The sequence below is a fragment of the Solanum tuberosum genome, unplaced genomic scaffold, assembly GCF_000226075.1.
Source record: "Solanum tuberosum cultivar DM 1-3 516 R44 unplaced genomic scaffold, SolTub_3.0 scf00063, whole genome shotgun sequence".
In the NCBI taxonomy this organism is placed as follows: domain Eukaryota; kingdom Viridiplantae; phylum Streptophyta; class Magnoliopsida; order Solanales; family Solanaceae; genus Solanum; species Solanum tuberosum.
In genome coordinates, this window is record NW_006238988.1 from 174,573 (window position 1) to 195,310 (window position 20,738).

The 20,738-nt window shown below is 36.3% G+C and overlaps 2 protein-coding genes across 2 annotated transcripts in view; both read left to right on the forward strand.

Moving 5' to 3' along the window:
- LOC102596630 (TBC1 domain family member 17-like) overlaps positions 1-16,680 on the forward strand; it is a 20,894-nt gene extending 4,214 nt beyond the window's left edge. The window contains exons 2-15 of the mRNA XM_006345160.1: positions 4,712-4,885; positions 5,970-6,021; positions 6,129-6,236; positions 6,759-6,843; positions 7,443-7,497; positions 7,611-8,003; positions 9,168-9,227; positions 10,715-10,813; positions 10,891-11,001; positions 11,337-11,408; positions 11,598-11,714; positions 13,780-13,929; positions 14,846-14,946; positions 16,202-16,680. Of these exons, the coding sequence (XP_006345222.1) occupies positions 4,712-4,885; positions 5,970-6,021; positions 6,129-6,236; positions 6,759-6,843; positions 7,443-7,497; positions 7,611-8,003; positions 9,168-9,227; positions 10,715-10,813; positions 10,891-11,001; positions 11,337-11,408; positions 11,598-11,714; positions 13,780-13,929; positions 14,846-14,946; positions 16,202-16,532 (1,908 nt within the window). The 3' untranslated portion in view covers positions 16,533-16,680. The remainder of the gene's footprint in view (positions 1-4,711; positions 4,886-5,969; positions 6,022-6,128; positions 6,237-6,758; positions 6,844-7,442; positions 7,498-7,610; positions 8,004-9,167; positions 9,228-10,714; positions 10,814-10,890; positions 11,002-11,336; positions 11,409-11,597; positions 11,715-13,779; positions 13,930-14,845; positions 14,947-16,201) is intronic.
- Positions 16,681-17,290: 610 nt separating this feature from the next.
- The window catches only part of LOC102596967 (thylakoid lumenal 16.5 kDa protein, chloroplastic), an 8,426-nt gene continuing 4,978 nt past the window's right edge, over positions 17,291-20,738 (forward strand). The window contains exons 1-3 of the mRNA XM_006345161.2: positions 17,291-17,686; positions 19,033-19,172; positions 19,249-19,321. Coding sequence (XP_006345223.1) covers positions 17,350-17,686; positions 19,033-19,172; positions 19,249-19,321 — 550 coding nt within the window. The 5' untranslated portion in view covers positions 17,291-17,349. The remainder of the gene's footprint in view (positions 17,687-19,032; positions 19,173-19,248; positions 19,322-20,738) is intronic.

The window sequence follows — 20,738 nt, forward strand, 5'->3', positions numbered from 1 at the left end:
TTTCAAGCCATACAAGGACTTCTTCAAATAACAGACTCGCCCATACTCCCCCTGAGCAACAAAACCAGGTGGTTGCTCCATATATACTTCCTCTTGAAGATCACCATGAAGGAATGCATTTTTGATATCCAACTGATGTAAAGGCCAATTCGCAGAAGCAGCTAGAGAAATGAACAAGCGGACAGAAGTAAGTTTCGCAACCGGAGAGAAAGTGTCTGAATAATCCACTCCATAAGTTTGAGCATACCCTTTAGCCACAAGCCTAGCCTTAAGTCTTGCCACAGAACCATCTGGATTAACTTTAACTGTGAACACCCACTTACATCCCACTGGTTTCTTCGTGCTAGGTAAATCCACCAAATCCCACGTGTGATTTTCCTCTAAGGCATGTATTTCCTCAAGCATCGCATCATACCATCCAGGATGGTTCAAAGCTTCCTTCACTGTTTTGGGTATAGAGATGGAGTCTAAAGAAGCAACCAAGGACCTCGACATAGAGGATAAACGGTCATAGGAAACAAAATTAACAATGGGATATGTGGATTGACAAGTCCTTTTACCTTTGCGAAGAGCAATAGGGAGATCCAAATTCTCTGAAGTATCGGGTGAAGAAAGATTTGATAACAGAGGAACCGGTGCAGAACATGTATCATCGATCTCTCGTCTCCTCGAATAAACTTGAACAATTGGTGGTCTTGCTGGAGCAGTTGTAGGTCCAATAGTCAATTGGTGTTCAATAGGGGAGCTAGGAGATTGAAGAACATTATTTGATTGTTCTTTCACAACACGAGTAACCTGATAGACTAACCACTCATCTTCCTCCTCTTGAGTTGTAGAAATGGGAGGTGCATAGAAGAATGGTGTAGTCTCTGAAAATGCCACATCATTTGACACCACGCATTTACCAAGCTCTGCAGAATAACATCGATACCCCTTCTGAAGGCGTGAATAACCCAAGAAAACACACTTCAATGCCTTAGGGTCCAACTTGGTAACAGATGGCCGAACATCTCGAACATAACACGTGCTTCCAAATACCTTAGGCTCCACCGGAAATAGTGACTTGTTTGGAAAAAGAACATTGTAAGGCACATTACCAACAAGAACAGTCGATGGCATGCGATTAATCAAAAAACAAGCTGTAGAGACTGCATCAGCCCAAAATTGTTTAGGAACCTTCATTTGGAACAAAAGTGCTCGAGCTGTCTCAAGTAGGTGCCTATTCTTTCTCTCAGCAACTCCATTTTGAGAGGGTGTATCAACACATGAAGTTTGATGGAGAATACCATGTTGTCTCATGTAGGACTGAAACAATTCTGACATATATTCTTTAGCATTATCACTCCTTAGAATACGCACTGAAGTATTGAACTGAGTTTTGACTTCAGCACAAAAAGCACAAAAGTGAGTAAACACTTCAGAACGACTCTTCATAAAATAAATCCAAGTCATTCGAGAGAAATCATCCACAAATGTGACAAAATACTTATGTCCGGTTTTGGAAACAACAGGACATGGTCCCCAAACATCTGAATGAACTAACTCAAAAATTGACTCCACCCGCTTATTAACCCTTGGTTTTGTTGAGCTACGATGGTGTTTGGCAAATTGACACGACTCACAATCTAGTGAAGGAATATTCTGAAACTGAGGACAAAGCTTCTTCAACATAGGCAAAGAAGGATGTCCTAATCAACAATGTGCCTCGAATGGAGACACGACACAAGAGTAGGCAGCAAATCGAGGCTCCCAATATTCATCAAGAATGTAGAGACTATCGGATACATGTCCTTTACCAATAACTTTATTTGTCTTCAGATCACGAAACAAACAATGATCGGGAAAGAAAGAGATATAACAGTTTAGGTCTCTGGTAAGCTTACTAACAGACATCAAATTAAAGGCTAACTTTGGTAGACCTAATACAGATGACAAGGTAATGGAAGAAGTTGGTTTTACAGTCCCAGATCCTATAATATTACAGATTGAACCATCAGCAACCGTCACAGGAGAGAGTGCTCCGTGTGATCGAAAGCTAGAATATATATTAGGATTACCTGTCATGTGATCTGTGGCACCTGAATCGATCACCCATTTATTCGAAGAGGATATAAGACATGCTTTTCCTGACTCAACAAGGGTAGTAGCTGAAATAGATTCTTTTTGTAATTTTTGATATTGTGAGAATTTTGCAAACTCTTCCGCCGAAACCAAAGTTCTTTTATCCGAAAACATAGGAGCCACAATTTCAGTCATTCTCTCCAAATATTTTAGCAGCACAAGAACTTATCAACAGAAAATATAACCAGAAGCATGTACGTGACCCCAATTATTCACCCAAAATGAAGAATCTGAGTACTTTACCAGTAGACAAGAGCAAGTAATGAACAATCAAATACCCAAGCAAGTAGTTCAGAGAAAGAAATTCTGAACCGCAGCTTATGACCAAACAACACCAATTATCTGATCTGAAGTAGAAGCTAGCAGCCACAGAACCACAAATCACAAACCAGATTCAGTGTAGCAGAATAGAAACGAACCAGGGAGTGACGAACAAACTTTCCAGATCGTATTTTAACACCAAAACAGACCTGAGAAGTGACCGAACAGACTTTCCAGATCTATTTTAACACCAGAACAGACCTGAGATTCACCAGAAATACGTGTCGATGCCGTAAATTAAAACCCAATCGATTCAGCCAGACACGCACCTTCACGTGCCGGCCCGTGATGAACAAAAGACTGTATGACCTGTGCGTGACAGCCACTCGCTTCACAACCAGATGCCAGTGGAGACTGGTTTGGCTGGAAAATATACTCCGCCTCCTTCTGTGGTGGTGATGACTGACCACTTTAAATCAGTGGAATAGAAATCCAAACTTCTTCCGTAACACAGCCAAAACGACACGAGCCTATTGGCTCTGATACCATGTAATTGAATGGAAGATCTTATCTTATTCCAGTAGGTGAACAGTGAATAAATACAATACATAAGGTGCTAACTAAGGAAAGAAATAAAGAGTGATTCCTACAGATCTGCAGTGATCCCTATAAATCTGCTGCCTATATATAGCTATGTATATTACTAAGATTAAGTCTATATACATTCTATAACATATTCAAATCGTAAATTAGTGTTCTACAATTTTTATTGAAGTTCATGTGCATTGATCGATTTTACGTTGAGCATTTCTTTTGATTAATTGCCGATTTTTTTGTGGTCATTTTGAGGTTAAATTTGATTTTTGAGGACTTGAGGTGAACTGTGTGTAAGTGCTGGTTATTACTGTGTATGTTCATCTCATTGCTATATTCAAATGGTAAACTAGTACTCCCTCCATCCCATTTTATGTTTCATCCTTTGACTTGGCATGGTGTTTACGAAAAAAAGAAGACTTTTGGTCTAAAACAATCCTTAGATATTTGTGTCGTTGAGAATCATTTCATTAAGGGTAAAAGGGAAATTTTATAGTTGAATTGTTTCTAATTATAGTACGGTGACAATTTTTTTGGGACGGACTAAAAAGGAAAGGGTGTCACATAAAATGGGACAAAGGGAGTACTTTATAATGTTAATTTATGTTTGCGTGCATTGAGTGATTTTATGTTGACCTTTTTTTTTATTAATCGCTGAATTTTTTTGTTTGTTTTTTGTTATTTTTTGGTTAAAATTGATTATTGAGGACTTGAGGTGAACTGTGTTTAACTGCTGATTATTACTGTGTATTCGGAGAAGTTGAATTTGTGCATATGCTGTGTAATTTGCCGCATTTTGTTTTGACAATTTAGCAGACCACCTATAGTATTAGGATCCCTTGGTCATTGCGGTTTGATTATTTGTTGCACCAATTAAGCAGTCCTCTTTAGCATTACTATACCTTCCTTATTACTTGAGGTGAACTGTGTTTAACTGGTGATTATTACTGTTTATTCGGAGAAGTCAAATTTGAGCATATGCTTTGTAATTTGCCTAATATTATCATGACAATTAAGCAGATCATCTACAGTATTACTGTCCCTTAGTCATTGTGGGTTGATTATATGTCAGAACCAATTAAGCAGACTATGCCTTCCTTTGTGATTGTGGTTTAGCTATTTGTCAGCACCCAATTAAGCTGGCCGTTCATAGCATTACTATATGTTCCTTCATCAATTCAGTTTGGTTAATTGTCAGCATTGGGTTAGCTTCCCCGTGTTTAATAGCCTTGGCCAAAATAACCAAGGAATTCTATTAGTAACTGCCCATGGATCCTTTGAACAAACTATCTATTTAATAGATTTCATAGAGTTCCTAATGACTATCGGTGGAACCTATCCCATGTTATATCGTGCGATCTGTACCTACCATCTTTTTTAAAGATAAATATCAATAACGCAGTTCATCCGGTGTAAACTCAATTTGAATCACAGAGCTCTGAAACAGTCATACCTGAAATGTCTATTTTGTGCTTGCTTATTTTCTTTTCCGTTTACTTTTTAATTAAGAAATGAAGGAGAAAAAACAAGATTCTCTCAGCTCATATGGCAGAATCTCATAATTATCATGTGCAACTATTTTATGTCTAGCATGACTACTTGATGACATGTAGAGGGGAAGCAGGTTTTTTGTTTGATATATTAGTTGTTAATATGAAATGATTCTTGTCAAAATTTATTTTAATATGAAATGACATATTGAATTTGGTTTCTCATCTGTGGGGATGTGCATTAGGGTTCGGCGAGCATGAATAGGAGCAATAGCAGTAAGCAGGGTTCATCAGGTGAACAGGAAGGCGCTGAAATAGTGTATGTGAAAGATAATGTGGCAATTCATCCAACTCAGTATGCCTCCGAGAGGATTAGTGGTCGACTAAAACTGATCAAGCAAGGAGGTTCTTTGTTTATGGTACACATCTAGTTTATGCTCGTATCGTGAATTAAAATCTCAAATCACTGATTACAGACAACGAGGATCATTTTCCTTTCTCTACTATGCGCATCTGAAGCTTTCCTATTGCAAAAGTTTCAAGCTTTCTAAAAATTATTTGGTCTAGAGAGAGAGAGAAGAACATAGATAAATATTAGTGTTAATTATGGATTATTTTATCAAGTACGTTGTTATGTGGTATACCTTGACTAAGGTGAAATTATACTTCCAAATTATCAAAGCTTCGACAAAGCGACAAAGTACCCCATTTCCTTTCCTTCTCATTTCCATTCATTCTTCTTATTCTTATTTATTCTTGTTCTTCTTCTTTTCCCAATGGATGACAACAGAGAGGTGCAAGGGGAGAACATTAACTTTTCTCTTTTGCTTTTATTTTGGTTTTAGTTATTTCCTCTTGCCTGGTTAAATTTTTGAATGACGAAGGTTTTTATGGTCCAAAATGTGGTGATTTTGGTGGGATAATAAGTTCACAACTGGCTCAACTCTCATTTTAGGTGAATGTACTGGTTGATGCTTGATAATTTGGAAAGAGAAACCAAGTTTCACTCTTGGTGCATAACCTCACCTTAGGAGGTTATGCGAATGTTTTCAAGTCATGGTTAATGTGCCACAAACTGAATGGAGGTGATCCATATTCAGTCCTAAATAATATGTAGATGGAATTGAGACAGTTCTTAAATGGTCAAATTTCCATTGTTATAGAGTTATGTTTCCTTTTTCTTTGTTTGTTGTGTATAAGGATGTAAAGAAATGGGTTCGTTAAAATATTGATAAATAGAAGTACTTTGTTTGTGGGGTGGGGGGAGCGTCGATCCTTCCCCACAAGTGAAGGATGGAATGAAAATACATTTACTTGATAAGAAAATTTTGATGCAATTACAAAGTGAAATGTGCATACTTCAATTTAAGAAGAGGTTTACAACTTTACTGTCACATAAAACAAGGAGAAGGAGAGGGGTGGAGTATTACTAACATTTGCAGCACTTATTAAATCTTTCGCTCTACCCTGTTATTTTGGAATTAAATTGGTTTTGTGTGACAGACTTGGATTCCATATAAAGGACAAAGCTCGAGTGCAAGGTTGTCTGAAAAAGGTTGGGGTCAATTATATCTGTAAAATAACAGAGGAAAGAGTAGCTCTGTGCAGCGAATTTTCCATTGGCTGTTGTGTAATGGTTGTCCTTTTTATATCTTGGTGCAGATAAGAGTCTTTACACTATACGAGCAGTTCCATTCTCGGATGTTAGATCAATTCGACGACACACTCCTACCCTGGGGTGGCAATATGTTATTGTAGTTCTGTCATCAGGTATTTTATGGGGCTGTATTTCACTAGTGATTCTGTTTCATCTTAGTAAATGAGAAATGCTGTTTTTATCTAATGTGGAGCACACAACAAATTCATTTTAGTGGTTGGCATGTATGAAATATCAATTTGAATTAAGTTAATCATTCTCTGTTGTTCTGAATGTATTTTACTCTCTTTGAAGATCCTCTCTAATCATCATTGTTTTAGAATAGCTTAATTGGTGGTTCTTGTTTCAGAAAAATGCTATGCTATCATCATGAATCCTGTCTCGTTCCGTGTAGTTTGGCATGTTTTACTACCCAACATCCCCCCTGAGGGAATATGATGATTGAAGTCAATTCTTCTTAGAATTTAATAATGCTTATGTATGTTTTCTTGATGGATAGATTCTTGTATGCTACCTACCTTATGATATTTCCCCTTAGAGTTTTAGCGGATTCTTTATTGTTCTGTTATCATCATATTGTCAGTTTGTTGAATGCCATTGTTGCATATTGAGTTTACTTTCATCCACACTTGCAGGACTAGCATTTCCTCCGCTTTATTTCTACAATGGTGGTGTCCGGGAGTTTCTTGCAACAATTAAGCAGCATGCTTATCTTGTGAGGTGAACTTATTTGTTCTCTTATGCATTGTCTTCGTCATTGTCATGACTAGGCAATTCAACTAATAAACCAAATTCATCTCTTCCTTTTTCTTTTTTTGGGCAGAGTTCATAAGATGAGAGTAGAAAGTAAAACTAGATAGTCCGCTAATGAATGACACTGATATCAGTAAAAAAATCAAAAGCTATGTCGTATGAAAGATCTAATAAGTTGCTCCTTACTTTTGGTGGATGAGAGAGAGTTTCGAAAAAAATATAGGGACGCAGTACATGGAAGGTTAAGGTCATTTCCAAATGCTAGAGTGTGGTGTTACCTCTGGTTGACATTCAATGGTAATCCAGCTGAATTGCAGGACACCAACTATGAATTCTTTTCAGTTTTTTAAAGTAGCTGAACTACAGGTATACCAACTGCGAATTCGTTCCAGGTTTAACTGGTGCTAGCCTGTCAAAAAGTATATCTTATCATACTACTAGAAATTTGGGATCTCAATGTTTTCTCGTTGCAATATCTCTTGTTGCAATGAACTAGTAGTGGGAGTGATACCTTGATTTTAGGCTGAAGGCCTTTCCATTCTTACTGGTGAGTTGTATTTTTCCAGGTCAGCCGATGATGCTAATGTATTTCTTGTCAACGACTTTCAAGATCCACTCCAGGTGTGACCGGTTTGATCTATCATTTGTTTAACCAGTTAAACAGCTTTTCTGAGGAGCTTCATCATGATTCATGAATCTTCACTTTCGCTCATGCATTAATTTGCTTCTTACAGAGAACTCTCTCCTCCTTGGAACTTCCTAGGGCTGTTTCTGTAACTAACAGTCCATCATCCGCGGCTGCACCTAGTGAATCCCCATCTAGCTGGACGGATGGGGAAACTTTTGATAGAAATTCTGCACTTGCTCAACAAAATGCCAGGCAAAGACAAAAACATAATGATCCTGCTCGAGATTTGTCAATTCAAGTACTAGAGAAATTTTCTCTTGTGACCAGATTTGCTCGTGAAACGACATCACAACTTTTTGGTGAAGCTCAGGGAGATGGTTTTATCACTAATGACAGGAGGAAGCATGACGGAAAAACACATGATTATCCTCGCATGGCCGAATCTAATGATGCTCAGAAGCTTCCTGAGGATGTTCCGGTGCCTGCGGATCCCTTGGAGGTGAGAAACTTGCATATAATTAACCTTTGTTCCTGCATTTAATCAGACGGTTGATCATGTTGTAGACTTACATTAGTAGTCTGGGGTTTCCAGAAGCCTTTTTCATTTTTTGTAGCTGTGTATATCAGTGTAGGGATTATTGTGGGACTTAAAGAACCTTAGAACTCCTACTATATACATTGAATCAATTTTTTAGTATTGGAGTGAAACAGGGCCATATGGACCATACTGGGCAAAGAGGAGTCATATGTTCGTCGGCCAATTAGTTTGGCATGTGGCTTAGTGCATTCATATTGTTGGTGCTTTTGTTGATTTTCCTAAAAGGTTATCCTTTTCTCAAAATGGTAAAATTTGGTCATACTCATGATTTAATTATAAGAAAATCTGTTTGCCTTGTATTATGAGTCGACATGACTATTAAATGTACTTCCCAGAAATAATTAGACATCAAGGTATGAGAAAGATGAAACATTTAATAATGAAATGATGCTACTTCACCCCTTATTTATCAGGAAAAAAAGAGAGCTCAATTTCAACCCATTGACTTACATGTTTACCTTGAGCGATATGACATCCTTCAAAATTGACTTCAACTTTTTTCCTAACTGAACCACAATGATGAATTCAATCTCCTCTCTTGATGTTTTGGAATGCAAGTTTAGCCCAACTCCAGGTCAGATAAAGTATTTGATATGTTTTTTACTGATTAAAAATATATACGATGTGCTTCTCCTTCAGCAGCGTGCCCTAGTCACAAACAACTAGTCCATTATGCTTGAGTATTGTTTTTCTAATTATATTTTCTTGCCTAAGATCCTTACAAAAATAAAAATAACAGTTTATTGCCTAAGCTACCAACAATATGAACATATCTAGCAAGGGTGGTGATTCAGAGTAGCTCACTTAGTGAGCTGTCCAAATTTTTTCCTAACTGAACCACAATGATGAATTCAATCTCCTCTCTTGATGATTTCCCCAGTATTAACCCCCGCCCCCTCCCCCATTTCCCCTCCTCTTCATCCCTATGTAAAACAGCTCTAGCAAGGGTGGCTTGAGTAAATTTCAAGATTCATTTTCTCCTTTTTTTAAGTTTATCAACAAGTTACAATTGCATTTAGTCCTCTTTTTTTTTTTTTTTAATCTATGCCAGTGTTTCTTCTGCAGTTTGACAAACTGTCACTAGTATGGGGAAAGCCACGGCAACCCCCCTTGGGAACAGAAGAGGTAGATGACTATTTTTTTGTCTACTTTTCAGTTTGCACTTATTAAATGCTAATACAACGGCTGCTAGGCCCAAGAATTTTTTACAACATTCATTTCATGTCTATCTCATTTTGTTCTAATTGCTATATGATCACTTGCCTTGAAGCAACTAAAATCATTGAGTTTTAAGCAGACTGTTGCACACAGTGTTAGCACTTAACTGTGTCATAGATTCTCAATTTTTTTATCGGAGTATGCAAATGTCCAGATTCGTGACAGATCCCAGGGTGATCAATTTTTCCACTTGCACATCTCTGTTTTGTAACCATTGTTTTAGAAGGGATTCCTATTGGTCTAGAAGTAGCATTAGTAAACTACCTCATCTCTGTATTTTTTCTATTTTATCATGTAGAAACTTCTTTGCTTAAGGAAAGAAATTCTCTCTGTGAAGTTCAAGTCAATTATGTCGTTTGGATTCCCATGAATTTTTCATTGAAGGCGTGATATAGCTAAACTGATTATTGGTGCTTCTTCCAGGGAATGTGTTTCAGAAATAGAATGTTACAGCTCTAAACATCAGACCAATTTATGAGTAGCTGATCAGTGTTGGGCCACTGTGTCACTAATTATAAAAAGGAGGGGCCGGGGGGGTGTTGTGTCTCTAAGCTAAATAAATCATATAGTGACTCACTTTGGAATTCACTCCTATGACATTGAATGGCATTGGTTTAAACTAAGCTATATTAGAAGTTAGAACATTGAACTAGTTTTGAGATAGATGACCTCTTGCAAGATTGCATCTATATAAAATTTTGTGGAGGTAATGTTGTCCATGTTCAAAGCTAGTCTCTTAAACACTTGTTAGTAAATTTGTTGCAATTTAGAACGTTCTCAAATATTTTGGGAGAACCTATGTGTTTTTAGATTTGTGGTCCATTGAAATGCAAAATGCAAAAAATATATTGGTTCTTGTGATTTTCTTTTGAGATCGTTTTGTTTTTGCTTTTTTTCACTTCCAATAATTTTATGTGTTTATGTGCGTGTGTATACTATTTGCACAACAAATCTTTCCAAGAAAGACAGTTTGCCTAACTGTTAATTTTGCATCTATAAGTTAGAAGAAATTTTTTGATGTCTAATAAATAGTCATTCAGTGAGTGTACTTATTTGTCGGAGATCAATTGTCTATCAAAATTAGAAAGTCAAGTTTATATGATCTATGCACATAATTGTGTTCAATGGGGCAGATATATGTCCTAATACAATTTTAATTTCTATCTTAATGTGTATTATTTTCTTAGCATGATTGTTCTAAGTTCTAACAATGGTTAATCCAGAGGCAAGGTTTACCTCGTCATTGTCAATTACTGCACATCTGGTGTATCTTCAACGACATCTATATTTTTAATTTTTTGCATGGATTTTAACAAATTGTAGGTTTTCTGATTTTTGCCTATTGTTGTGATTACATTCACGACTAAGTTCCAAATGTTTTGCTCCTTATGCAGTGGTCTGCTTTCCTGGACTCTGAAGGGAGAGTCACAGACTCAGAAGCACTAAGAAAGAGAATATTTTATGGTGGAGTCGAACCAGATCTACGTAAAGAGGTTTGTCCTTGTAAATATCCACCCCGCTCCACATCTGTCTCTCTGAGCATGAATATACTTATGTGTCCTTATGGCAGGTGTGGCGATTTCTGTTGGGATACCATTCATATGATTCAACTTATGCAGAGAGGGAATACCTTGTGTCCATCAAAAAGTCAGAATACGAAACGATAAAAAACCAATGGAAGGTTTGTCATATTCTCAGCTTGGGCAGGGTCGGTTGAAAAATAAAATGTTTCTGATTCTTCATTTACTCAATCTTTCTAGGTATTTTCCTTCAATTAGCAAAATGTTTTCACTTGTAACAGCGGTAATTTAATTTTAGATCAGTTAAGGTGCTATAAGATCCTTTTCTTTCCAACTTCTGTTTTGATGCTCTTGTAATTTTGATGTTTCATTTGGGAAGTATATCCCTATGTTTTCCTTTTGTCCAGAAGGCTCCCATGACAAGAAGATGTCTCTGAGATAATTTTGTGTTAAAAGTGTAATTTTAATTCTAATGTTTATCGACGCCTCTCTACAGAGCATCTCTAAGGAGCAGGCAAAAAGATTTACAAAATTCCGAGAGAGGAGAGGCCTCATTGAAAAAGATGTGGTATGTGTCAAATTTGTCCATTTCGCGGGCCTATAAATTATTTTGTTTGAGAACCAAGATGCACGTTTGCATCCTTGCAATTCACAACCAGTGACACTATTATTTGGTTATTAATATGTTTATAATAAGGGTAAAAACTGATATTTTTGTTCTTCTTCTTCCCTTGTTCTTTCTTATTTGATATGTAAGGTGAGGACTGATCGGTCAATTTCATTCTATGAAGAGGATGACAGCCCAAACATTAAATGTTTGCGCGATATACTGCTGACATACTCATTCTATAACTTTGATTTGGGTTACTGTCAGGTAACTTCTTCCTTTAAGCTTGAAATGTGTGCTTCTTCGCTGATCAATATGTTCATGCTGTATTACAAACAATTTGATCAAATGTGACATCTCTGCTACATATGTGTTTTTGAATTTCTGGCATTCTTATTCTTCTCTCTGTTGCTACCCATTTCTTTTTCCTTTTTCCTTTTTCCTTTCCTCTTTGATCAGTTTGTGGTCAACATAGGATGACTTGAGCTTGAACATTTGACTATTTGACAGTTGCACCCAGTCCAAGATTGATGTTAATTTGTCCAGTCATCATCAGTAGATATCTGGGAGAATAACTTGGTGAAAAAATGAAAAAAAAAAAAACTAAACTAGAAAGTTTTAATTTCTTTCCCTATTCTATTCTAAGTCTTGAGAATTCTGCATTAAGCTGGAGAATGTTCGCTCTGTCAGAAGATTTTCAAAATTAAAATTTCTCCTTAAGATTGCTCTAAGTTAAAAAAATTATAAGCTTTTGGCATAATGAAGCAACAAGAATATGTCATCTTTTGCATGTATTATCAAATTTCATTAGACTTAATTTCTTTGCAACTGTTTTATTGATCATTGGAAGGCACTGTCGTTCAGATTCTATGTAATTTATGTTACATGTCCTATCTGATATTACCAAGCCTATCTTATTCATTGTCATTTGATTTTATCATCTTTCCCAAAAAAGGCTTAAGTCATCTGAGGCCCCTTAAAGTTGTCTGCATAATTCACTTAGACACCTCAACTAAAGGCTTGTACCTATTGAACACCTCTACCATCCTGAATTTGATCTATTTGAACATTTTTTGCCTAGGTGGCACATTGTTTGTGATTCACACCCTTTAGGCGTGTGAAAGGTTTTAAATTGGGCATTTTTTTTTGGAAAAAAAAAACAGTATTTCTTCTTCATCTTCTTTGGCATCCCTTCCTCCATCACACCGCCAGTTTGCCACCGCCGCTACACACCCTTTTTCTTCCTCTTATTTTCTCCAGATACTTAAGTTTTTTTACCTCCATTGTTGTTATATTTTTGTCCCCGTTGTCATCCATATTAGGATTGGCTGCACCACCATTGAAACCACCATTCCACCATTATCACCGTCATTTTCTTCATGTTTAATTTGTAAAGGGCTTTAAGTTTTGAGTCTGTCTCTTTGCTGTTAATTTAGTAATTTGGTGTTAAATTTTTATTTATTATTTGCTTTGCTCAAATTTTTATTGAAGTTTTTTGATTTGTCCTGAATGTGTTGTTTTGACTTTAAATTGATGTATATTGGCAGAATGTAAGGATGTTATTCATCCAAAAAAGTTAATCGGTTATGAAACACAAAAAATATCGAAATAACTCCATTTTTTCCGACAATGGCAATCGGAACTTATTAATTTTCCAGCGAGATTTTTCCCCCCATCTTTCTCTACCTAAAACGAGACAAAGAAGAAAGTTATAATTGAAAAATAGGCTGATGGAAAGGAAGATTTGTCGTGTTGGAGATGGCACTGTATAGGGAGAGGGAGGGTCGTCATTAACGGGGTGGTATTGTAGAGGGAAATGTGAGTTTTGGGCTTCAGTGGATAGCAGGGGAAGTGGGGTGGTTTAAGTTCAAGTTTTTTTCATTTTTTTTTTACTTTAAAATAATTTCCTTTTGCTTTACTTTTAATATAATGTTTAAATAATTTTTTGGATTAAAAAATTATACATGTCAATATATAATTAGTCAAATTGACATGTCAGCGCGAGTGTATTTCACACATTTTCTACTTTTGGCTTATTCTAAAAAAATGTTCAAATGGTTCAAATTCAGAATGGTAGAGGTGTTCAATAGGTACAAGCCTTAGTTGAGGTGTCTAAGTGAATTATGCGGACAACTTTAAGGGGCCACTGATGACTTAAGTCAAAAAAAAAACAGTTCATTGGTGTGATATGATCATGGTACCACTCTCTATCCTATTATGGAAGCCCTTTTTGCTCAAATATTCTCTGTGCAACTTAATACCTTATCTTTTTTTTTCATGGTTTCTCGCTGATTGGTAAATGAAAATTCGTTTCTCTCGAATTAAATTGCAGGGTATGAGCGATCTCCTTTCACCAATATTGTTTGTTATGGGAGATGAATCAGAAACATTTTGGTGCTTTGTGGCGTTGATGGAACGACTTGGACCAAACTTTAACCGTGACCAAAATGGAATGCACTCTCAGCTTTTTGCATTATCAAAGGTTCTCTCCCTCATCCCTTCTCTCTCCTCCTCTCTGCTCTCTTGTTGCTAGTCCCTTAAGGTTCTAGCATTAGCATTTACCTCCCAGTGAACCCCAGACAGATTGTACACAACACTTAACCAGAGATCTATTCCAAGGGGACAGAAGAGAGTGATCTGTATTGTTCTGTCTTCTTTCCTCGTGTCTGGAATAATTTGTTTTGAAGAGTAAACCCAAATAGGAGTTGTTGGCATGTGTTTACGTCCCAAGCATATCTAAGAAAGCCATAGAGTTAAATAAAGTGCTGATAATTCCTAGGTAATAGGATTTGACCGTCTCTTTGGTGTTACCCCTCCACTTTGAGTATGCTCCGTTCTTAGTTGTAAAATAGCACGTGCCTTTCAAAATTGAGTTCTATTGAAATAAAGAATTATTGAGTTTTGGTTGTCAAATGGAGGACTAGTTTGATTGATTTTTACCTGCTCTAAGAAGGCGTAACTATTGTTGATACACATCCATTGTATTTATGATATATATGTCTGCCTGTTTATCTGGATCTTGTAGCAAATGATTGTCAGCGAGTGAATAGTCCCATGCCATCACCAGTTCTTTCTTGTTCCCATTCCTTCCAATGCTTTCCAGTTATATTATGTACGTCCTCCATCCCAATTTATGAGGCACTGTTTGACTTGACCTGAAGTTAAGAAACAAAGAAAGATGTTTGAGACTTGTGGTCTAAAACAAACCTAAGATTTTTGTGTGGCTATAAAATCATCTCAATGAGAACTGCAGACATTCTTTATGGGGACAAATTAAAAATGGAATTGTGCCCACATAAATGGAGATAGAGGGAGTACTTGTGTAGTATATTTTACATTTTGGGCTGATAAATGTTTGCTTTCCTACAAAAAATGATGTTCTTACTATGTTTTTGCAGTTGGTGGAGTTGTTGGACATCCCTCTGCATAATTACTTCGAACAGAAGGACTGCTTGAATTATTTCTTCTGCTTCCGATGGGTTCTTATTCAATTCAAAAGGCAAGCAGTAGTAATCCTAAAAAAATAAATTATATCCTATTAGCCATCCGCTATATGATTTACTTCGGTATATAAGAGTATGCTCTGGTTTCTTCTTTAACACAAACTCATAGCATTGATTGGTCCAATACTTTAAAGTCTTCATTGTAAAATCGCTTGAGAATAAAATATAGAGCATCTGTTAAATTATGCTGATGTGAGAAGTTAGATTCAAAGGCCAATTTCAGATTTCCATAGACTTGCTATTAGTTCTGGTTTTGTGCATATTTCTCATTACCATTTTCTATGACCTTGTGACATTTTGAGATTTCATAAGGCAAGTTACAGACACACTGTTTTCATCATTTTATTTTCCTTTTGCTTGGATCTGTACTTACCATTTTCAAAAGAATCTTATAATTTTGTAGTGTTCCATTTGATAAAGTTGAAATCAGAAAGAACTTTAACTTCTCTTTCAAGTTGTTTGTCCCATTTCTTCCTGCCTCTTTCTTTCAATGTGCAACGCCACTTACTGTAGTTCCCTTTGTCTTACTATGTTTATCAATTCAGCCTTAGACAGTTTGTTGGCTCTAGGACCTGAAGTAAAATATTTTTCTTTCCCCATCTTGTTCACCTGAATGCACTTCTGATACCTTGAATCCTGCAAATCCATGTTCTATATGTCCAGAGGCCACTAGAGCTTATTTGTTTCTTGTCTGCGTCCTGCATTCTAATATGAGTAGTGCACATTCATAAAGCTAAATGCATGAAGGGAACATATTGTCATGTTCTTTCTGTAGAAAAAAATTATATGTTGGTTGTGGATTTACTACTATCTTGTACTTTACATGAAATATTCACAATTGACAAAGTGAAGCACAAACAGGCAGGTGTTCAACCAAATAAACTTTTTACAACCCAGGTCAGCAGGGGGACATGGTTTCCTGTTCCCTATGTGCATTGAGATTTGTGCATCCTTTACCCAAATAGCACCCTTCTCCATGGGGAGAAAGAAAGAATGAATTATGTAAATTTGTTGACTTGCTTACCCACCATAGTGAACCGTGCTGGGAGACACCATCATATTAAGTCACTATTTTGTTTCTTCTGGTTTCTCAATGCAGTTCTTTTTTCTCAAATCTTGTACTGCTTTCATTACTGTCAGCCTTCGGTTGTCACTAGATATATGCTTCAATTCTCAGCTCCAGTTTGCTCCTTCAATTCATGTTTCCCTATTTGTTTAGTAGTTTATTTATTGATACCTTGTCTCTTGTAGGGAGTTTGAATTTGAACAAACTATGCGATTGTGGGAGGTATTATGGACACATTATGGGAGTGAGCACCTTCATCTGTATGTCTGTGTCGCAATTCTGAAAAGGCATCGCAGCAAAATAATAGGAGAGGGGATGGATTTCGACACACTACTGAAATTTATCAACGAGCTGAGTGGTCATATTGACCTAGATGCTATCCTCAGGGATGCAGAGGCTCTGTGTATATGTGCCGGTGAAAATGGTGAATCCTGCATCCCTCCTGGAACTCCACCTTCATTACCAGTTGACGACGCTTCAATGTATTACCAACAAGATGATGATGATGTACTATAATTGCTTCTTATGGTGTAAAGTTTCTTAGTTCGATAAATGACCTTCACAATCAGTGATATTTTTTTCATATGCATATACTGAATTCGTGTAAAGAGAATGAAATAGATTTGTTTTATCAGCAATCTCCGTTACATCAGTTTTGAGACCATGTTTCTGGTCGTTGTCTTGTAATGCTTCAGCATATATTCTTCGACTTCCCTTCCGAGGCTGAGTGATGGTTTAAAAATGGAATTGTTGAATCTTTGCATCGTTCAACGACTTCTTATGAGTATCGTCTGCTTGCATACTCTATGTGGGAGTATCAGTAGTTCACAGGAGGTGTCCGGTGTTCACGTTGGTTGAGGGAATGAGTTATCTTCTTATATAGTCTTTAAGCAATATGTCTCATGAACTAACTCTTCATATTGAGTTAGATCGATGTATACTATCTGATGTTGCATTTGTTTCGTATCTTGCCATTTTGCTGTCTTACTTTCTTACAATTCCGTGTTGGATACATTTCTATTGAGCCGAAGCTCTATTAGAAACAACCTCTCTACCAGATTTGCGTACATCCTAATCTTTTTAGACTCCATTTGTGGGATTATACTGAGTATGTCATTATTATACGGTTCAACCCAATGCATCACCTACTGTATTTCAAGTTTGTTTGTTTGTATCTTTGCTGAAATGACCAGAATACCCTCAACATTTTAGTGACATGAGAATGTTTCTGATATGAGGGAAATCTTGTAATCTTATCCTCTATAGTCCAACTTGTCGCAATGCCACCCTATTAACAGAAAAAAAAAGGTGGAAAAAGAAGGAAGGAAAAAAAATGGCAACTGTGTGTCTCTCAAATCCTAAATCTTTTCTTCCTTCTCTTCCATCATCTTCTTCTACTACTTCTTCTTCATTTTCTACTAGAAAACAAATAATTGTGTGCAAAGCAGAGAATAATGTATGTAATTTTAGTCCAATTATTAGCAAGAGAAGTCTATCAATTAGCCTTGCATCAAGTTTGTTGCTTTCTTTAACTGGAAATGGAACTTTTAATGCAAATGCTGCAATTTTAGAAGCTGATGAAGATGATGAGTTGATGGAAAAAGTGAAAAAGGACAGAAAGAAAAGGCTTGAAAGACAAGGCATTATCGGTTCCTCCTCTAAGGAGAAAGGTAACAAGAAATTCTTTTCTTGTTTCTTGATAAATTCCCTAGTGGTGAAATCAAGAAAAGATCAACTATATTTGTTTTGTTTTTGTTTTCCATCTGGTTTTTGGTATCTGTAGTGGTCTCTGAGTAAATTTGAATTCGCATGGAGAAGTCCAGCATTGGGGCTAAAGCGCTTCCTAACAGAGGTCCCGACATAGGGCCCTGACTAAAATTTAGATTTATACTAGAAATCCCACTAAACGCTCCCTAACAAAGGTTATTATACACAGGACTCTGGAGAAGTATTTACCACTCCACTACAAACTAACTGGATTATGGGTTGCCTTTATTTCATTCTTGTTCTTGACTAAGATTGCTTGAATTATTATGTGATAAATTGAATGAAGCACTTCTTATTGTGTGGTTTAGTTTCTATTTGTGGAGTTGTACAATATGCCTAGAAAATACTACCCAATTTAGTGAATTAAGTACTATTAGGTATTATCAGTATCAGGATTTTCACTAAGAGGTTCATCATTTACTATATACATTAAAAAAAATTGACCTTGTGTATATAGTATGTTTTTTCATCAAAGGGGTTTGGACGAACTCCTTCCGCCCCTCTAGCTCCGGCCCTGGGTACTGTTATTTCGAAATTCTAACCCATTGCATTGCAGTGGGTAATATAAGGAATTGGCTGGTTTTGTTTGAAATGTTAATCCAATATTTGATAGTTTACCATATTAAGCTTTGTATTATAGTTGAACATTTGATTACCAAATTAAAAAGAACTATATTGTTGATTGACTTGTCTGTATTATTTTAAGCATGAAGGCTTGGATGAGTAATACTACAGTGTATAAAAAGGGCAGTCTGGTGCACAAGCATCCCGCATTAGTAGGGTCCGAGAAAGGGCCGCACCCACGGAGTGTGGTGTAGACAGTCTATCCTAATGCAATCATTAGTGACTTCTTCCACAGTTCAAATGTGTGACCTATAAGTCACATGGAGACAACTTTATTGTTACTCCACGTCCACGACCCCCTTCTATACTGTATATGGCAAAATAATTAGCACACCATTCTTGTATTAGCTAATCCATTTTATTAATCCTAGTAGCATGATTCCAAATATGACAAACCACTCTTATTAGTCAATTCCACCTTTTGATTAGATTTAACTTATATACACTGATAACGTAAAAACAATTTACACTATCACCACAATTTCTCCTGTTGTTGCAAGTTACTTGTCTTGTTTTTCATGTTACTAATTCCACTTATTATGAACATTTAGTTACATATAATTACCTTATAGGCGACCTGATATCATGTTTAATAACTTTCATATTATCAAATTCAATGGTGAAGGATACTTGCAAGATTTGGTATACAAGCTCAGTAAAGTAGGCCAAGCTATAGAGAAGAATGATTTATCTGCAGCAAGTTCAGTTCTTGGCCAAAACACTGATGCAGATTGGGTACAGAAAGTTAATTCAGCACTCAACAAGGTAGTTTTTTTTCCCTTTCAAGCACATTTTTTCTTTCACATTGTCTATGTGCACTGAATATTTCGCGTTGTTACAGTTTAGTGGTAGCGATGAGGAGAAGTCAGAGATCGATTCCTTCAATTCTTCGCTATCTTCTCTAGTTTCATCAGGTAATGTTTTTGTTGAGTTTGCTTTTAGTTACTGCAGTCATTTTTTAAAATAATAAGCTACCTAGTTTTAGGATGAATTTGAATTTTAAATATTTGTTAGGTTGTTTTAGTTGTTGAGATTATTTAGTCTTTTTAAATTCTTGTTATGCAGATTTTCTGCATATTATGTTATCAAGTTGGCTATTTAAAGCCCTATTATGATTAATAAAAATACAGAGACATTTTCAATCATTTTATTGCTGCCCCACTTTTAAAAAAACACCAACAGTGGTATCAGAGCTTCATTGATCTTAAGGGATCTGTGAAATCTTCCAAAAACTACCATACATTTTTAACCCGTAAGGGCTACCTTTTTAACCCATCAGGGCTACCCATTTTAACCCATCAGGGCTACCTTTTCAACCCGTGCATTTTTTCAACGCACAGGCTTTTCTAAACCAACTTTTTAAACCAAAATAATGGCAAGCAGCAGTCTCTCTTTGAATGCCCCAAAAATTTTCACTGGTGAAAACTATCAGATTTGGTCAGTGAAAATGAAATCCTATCTTGAAGCCTATGATCTGTGGGAAGTTGTAATGGAAGATGTACCCTTACAACCTCTCCCGGCAAATCCTACCCTTGCTCAAATTAAATCTCATTCGGATGAAAAAATCAAAAAATTCAAAGCCAAAACTGTAATTCAAAATTCAGTTGCGGATTCGATTTTTTCTAAAATCATTACTTGTGAGACGGCAAAAGAAGCTTGGGAAAAATTGAAAAAAGAATATCAAGGAAGTGACCGAGTCAGGCAAATGCAAATTTTGAATTTGAAAAGAGATTTTGAATCTCTTAGGATGCAAGAGGATGAAACTATTGTTAAGTATTCTGACAAGATTTCTTTTATCGTTAATAAAATCAGGTTGCTTGGTGAGGATTTCAAAGATGACAGAATAGTAGAAAAAATTCTTGTGACAATTCCCGAGAGATTCGAATCTAAAATTTCATCTCTGGAAGAGTCTAAAGATCTCTCTACTATTTCTGTTGAAGAACTAATAAGTGCTCTTCAAGCACAAGAACAAAGAAGAGCCTTCAGGCAAGATAATGTTACTGAGGGTGCCTTTTATGCACAAAACAGAAAAGAAAAAGATAATTATCCTCTTTGCAAATATTGCAAAAGAAAAACGCACTTGGAAAATTTTTGTTGGTGGAGACCGGATGCAATATGTGGAAATTGCAAACAAGCCGGTCATGTTACAAAAGTTTGCAAGCTTAAGAACAATCTTCAAGCACAAGTTGTAGAAGCAGAAATCGAGGAGGAGCAACTTTTTTAAATTGCAGTATCTAAAGCAAAGGAGGAGTGTTGAAGTTTGCTTTTAGTTACTGCAGTAACTTTTAGCAAAATAAGTTATTTAGTTTGAATAAATTTGAATTTTGAATT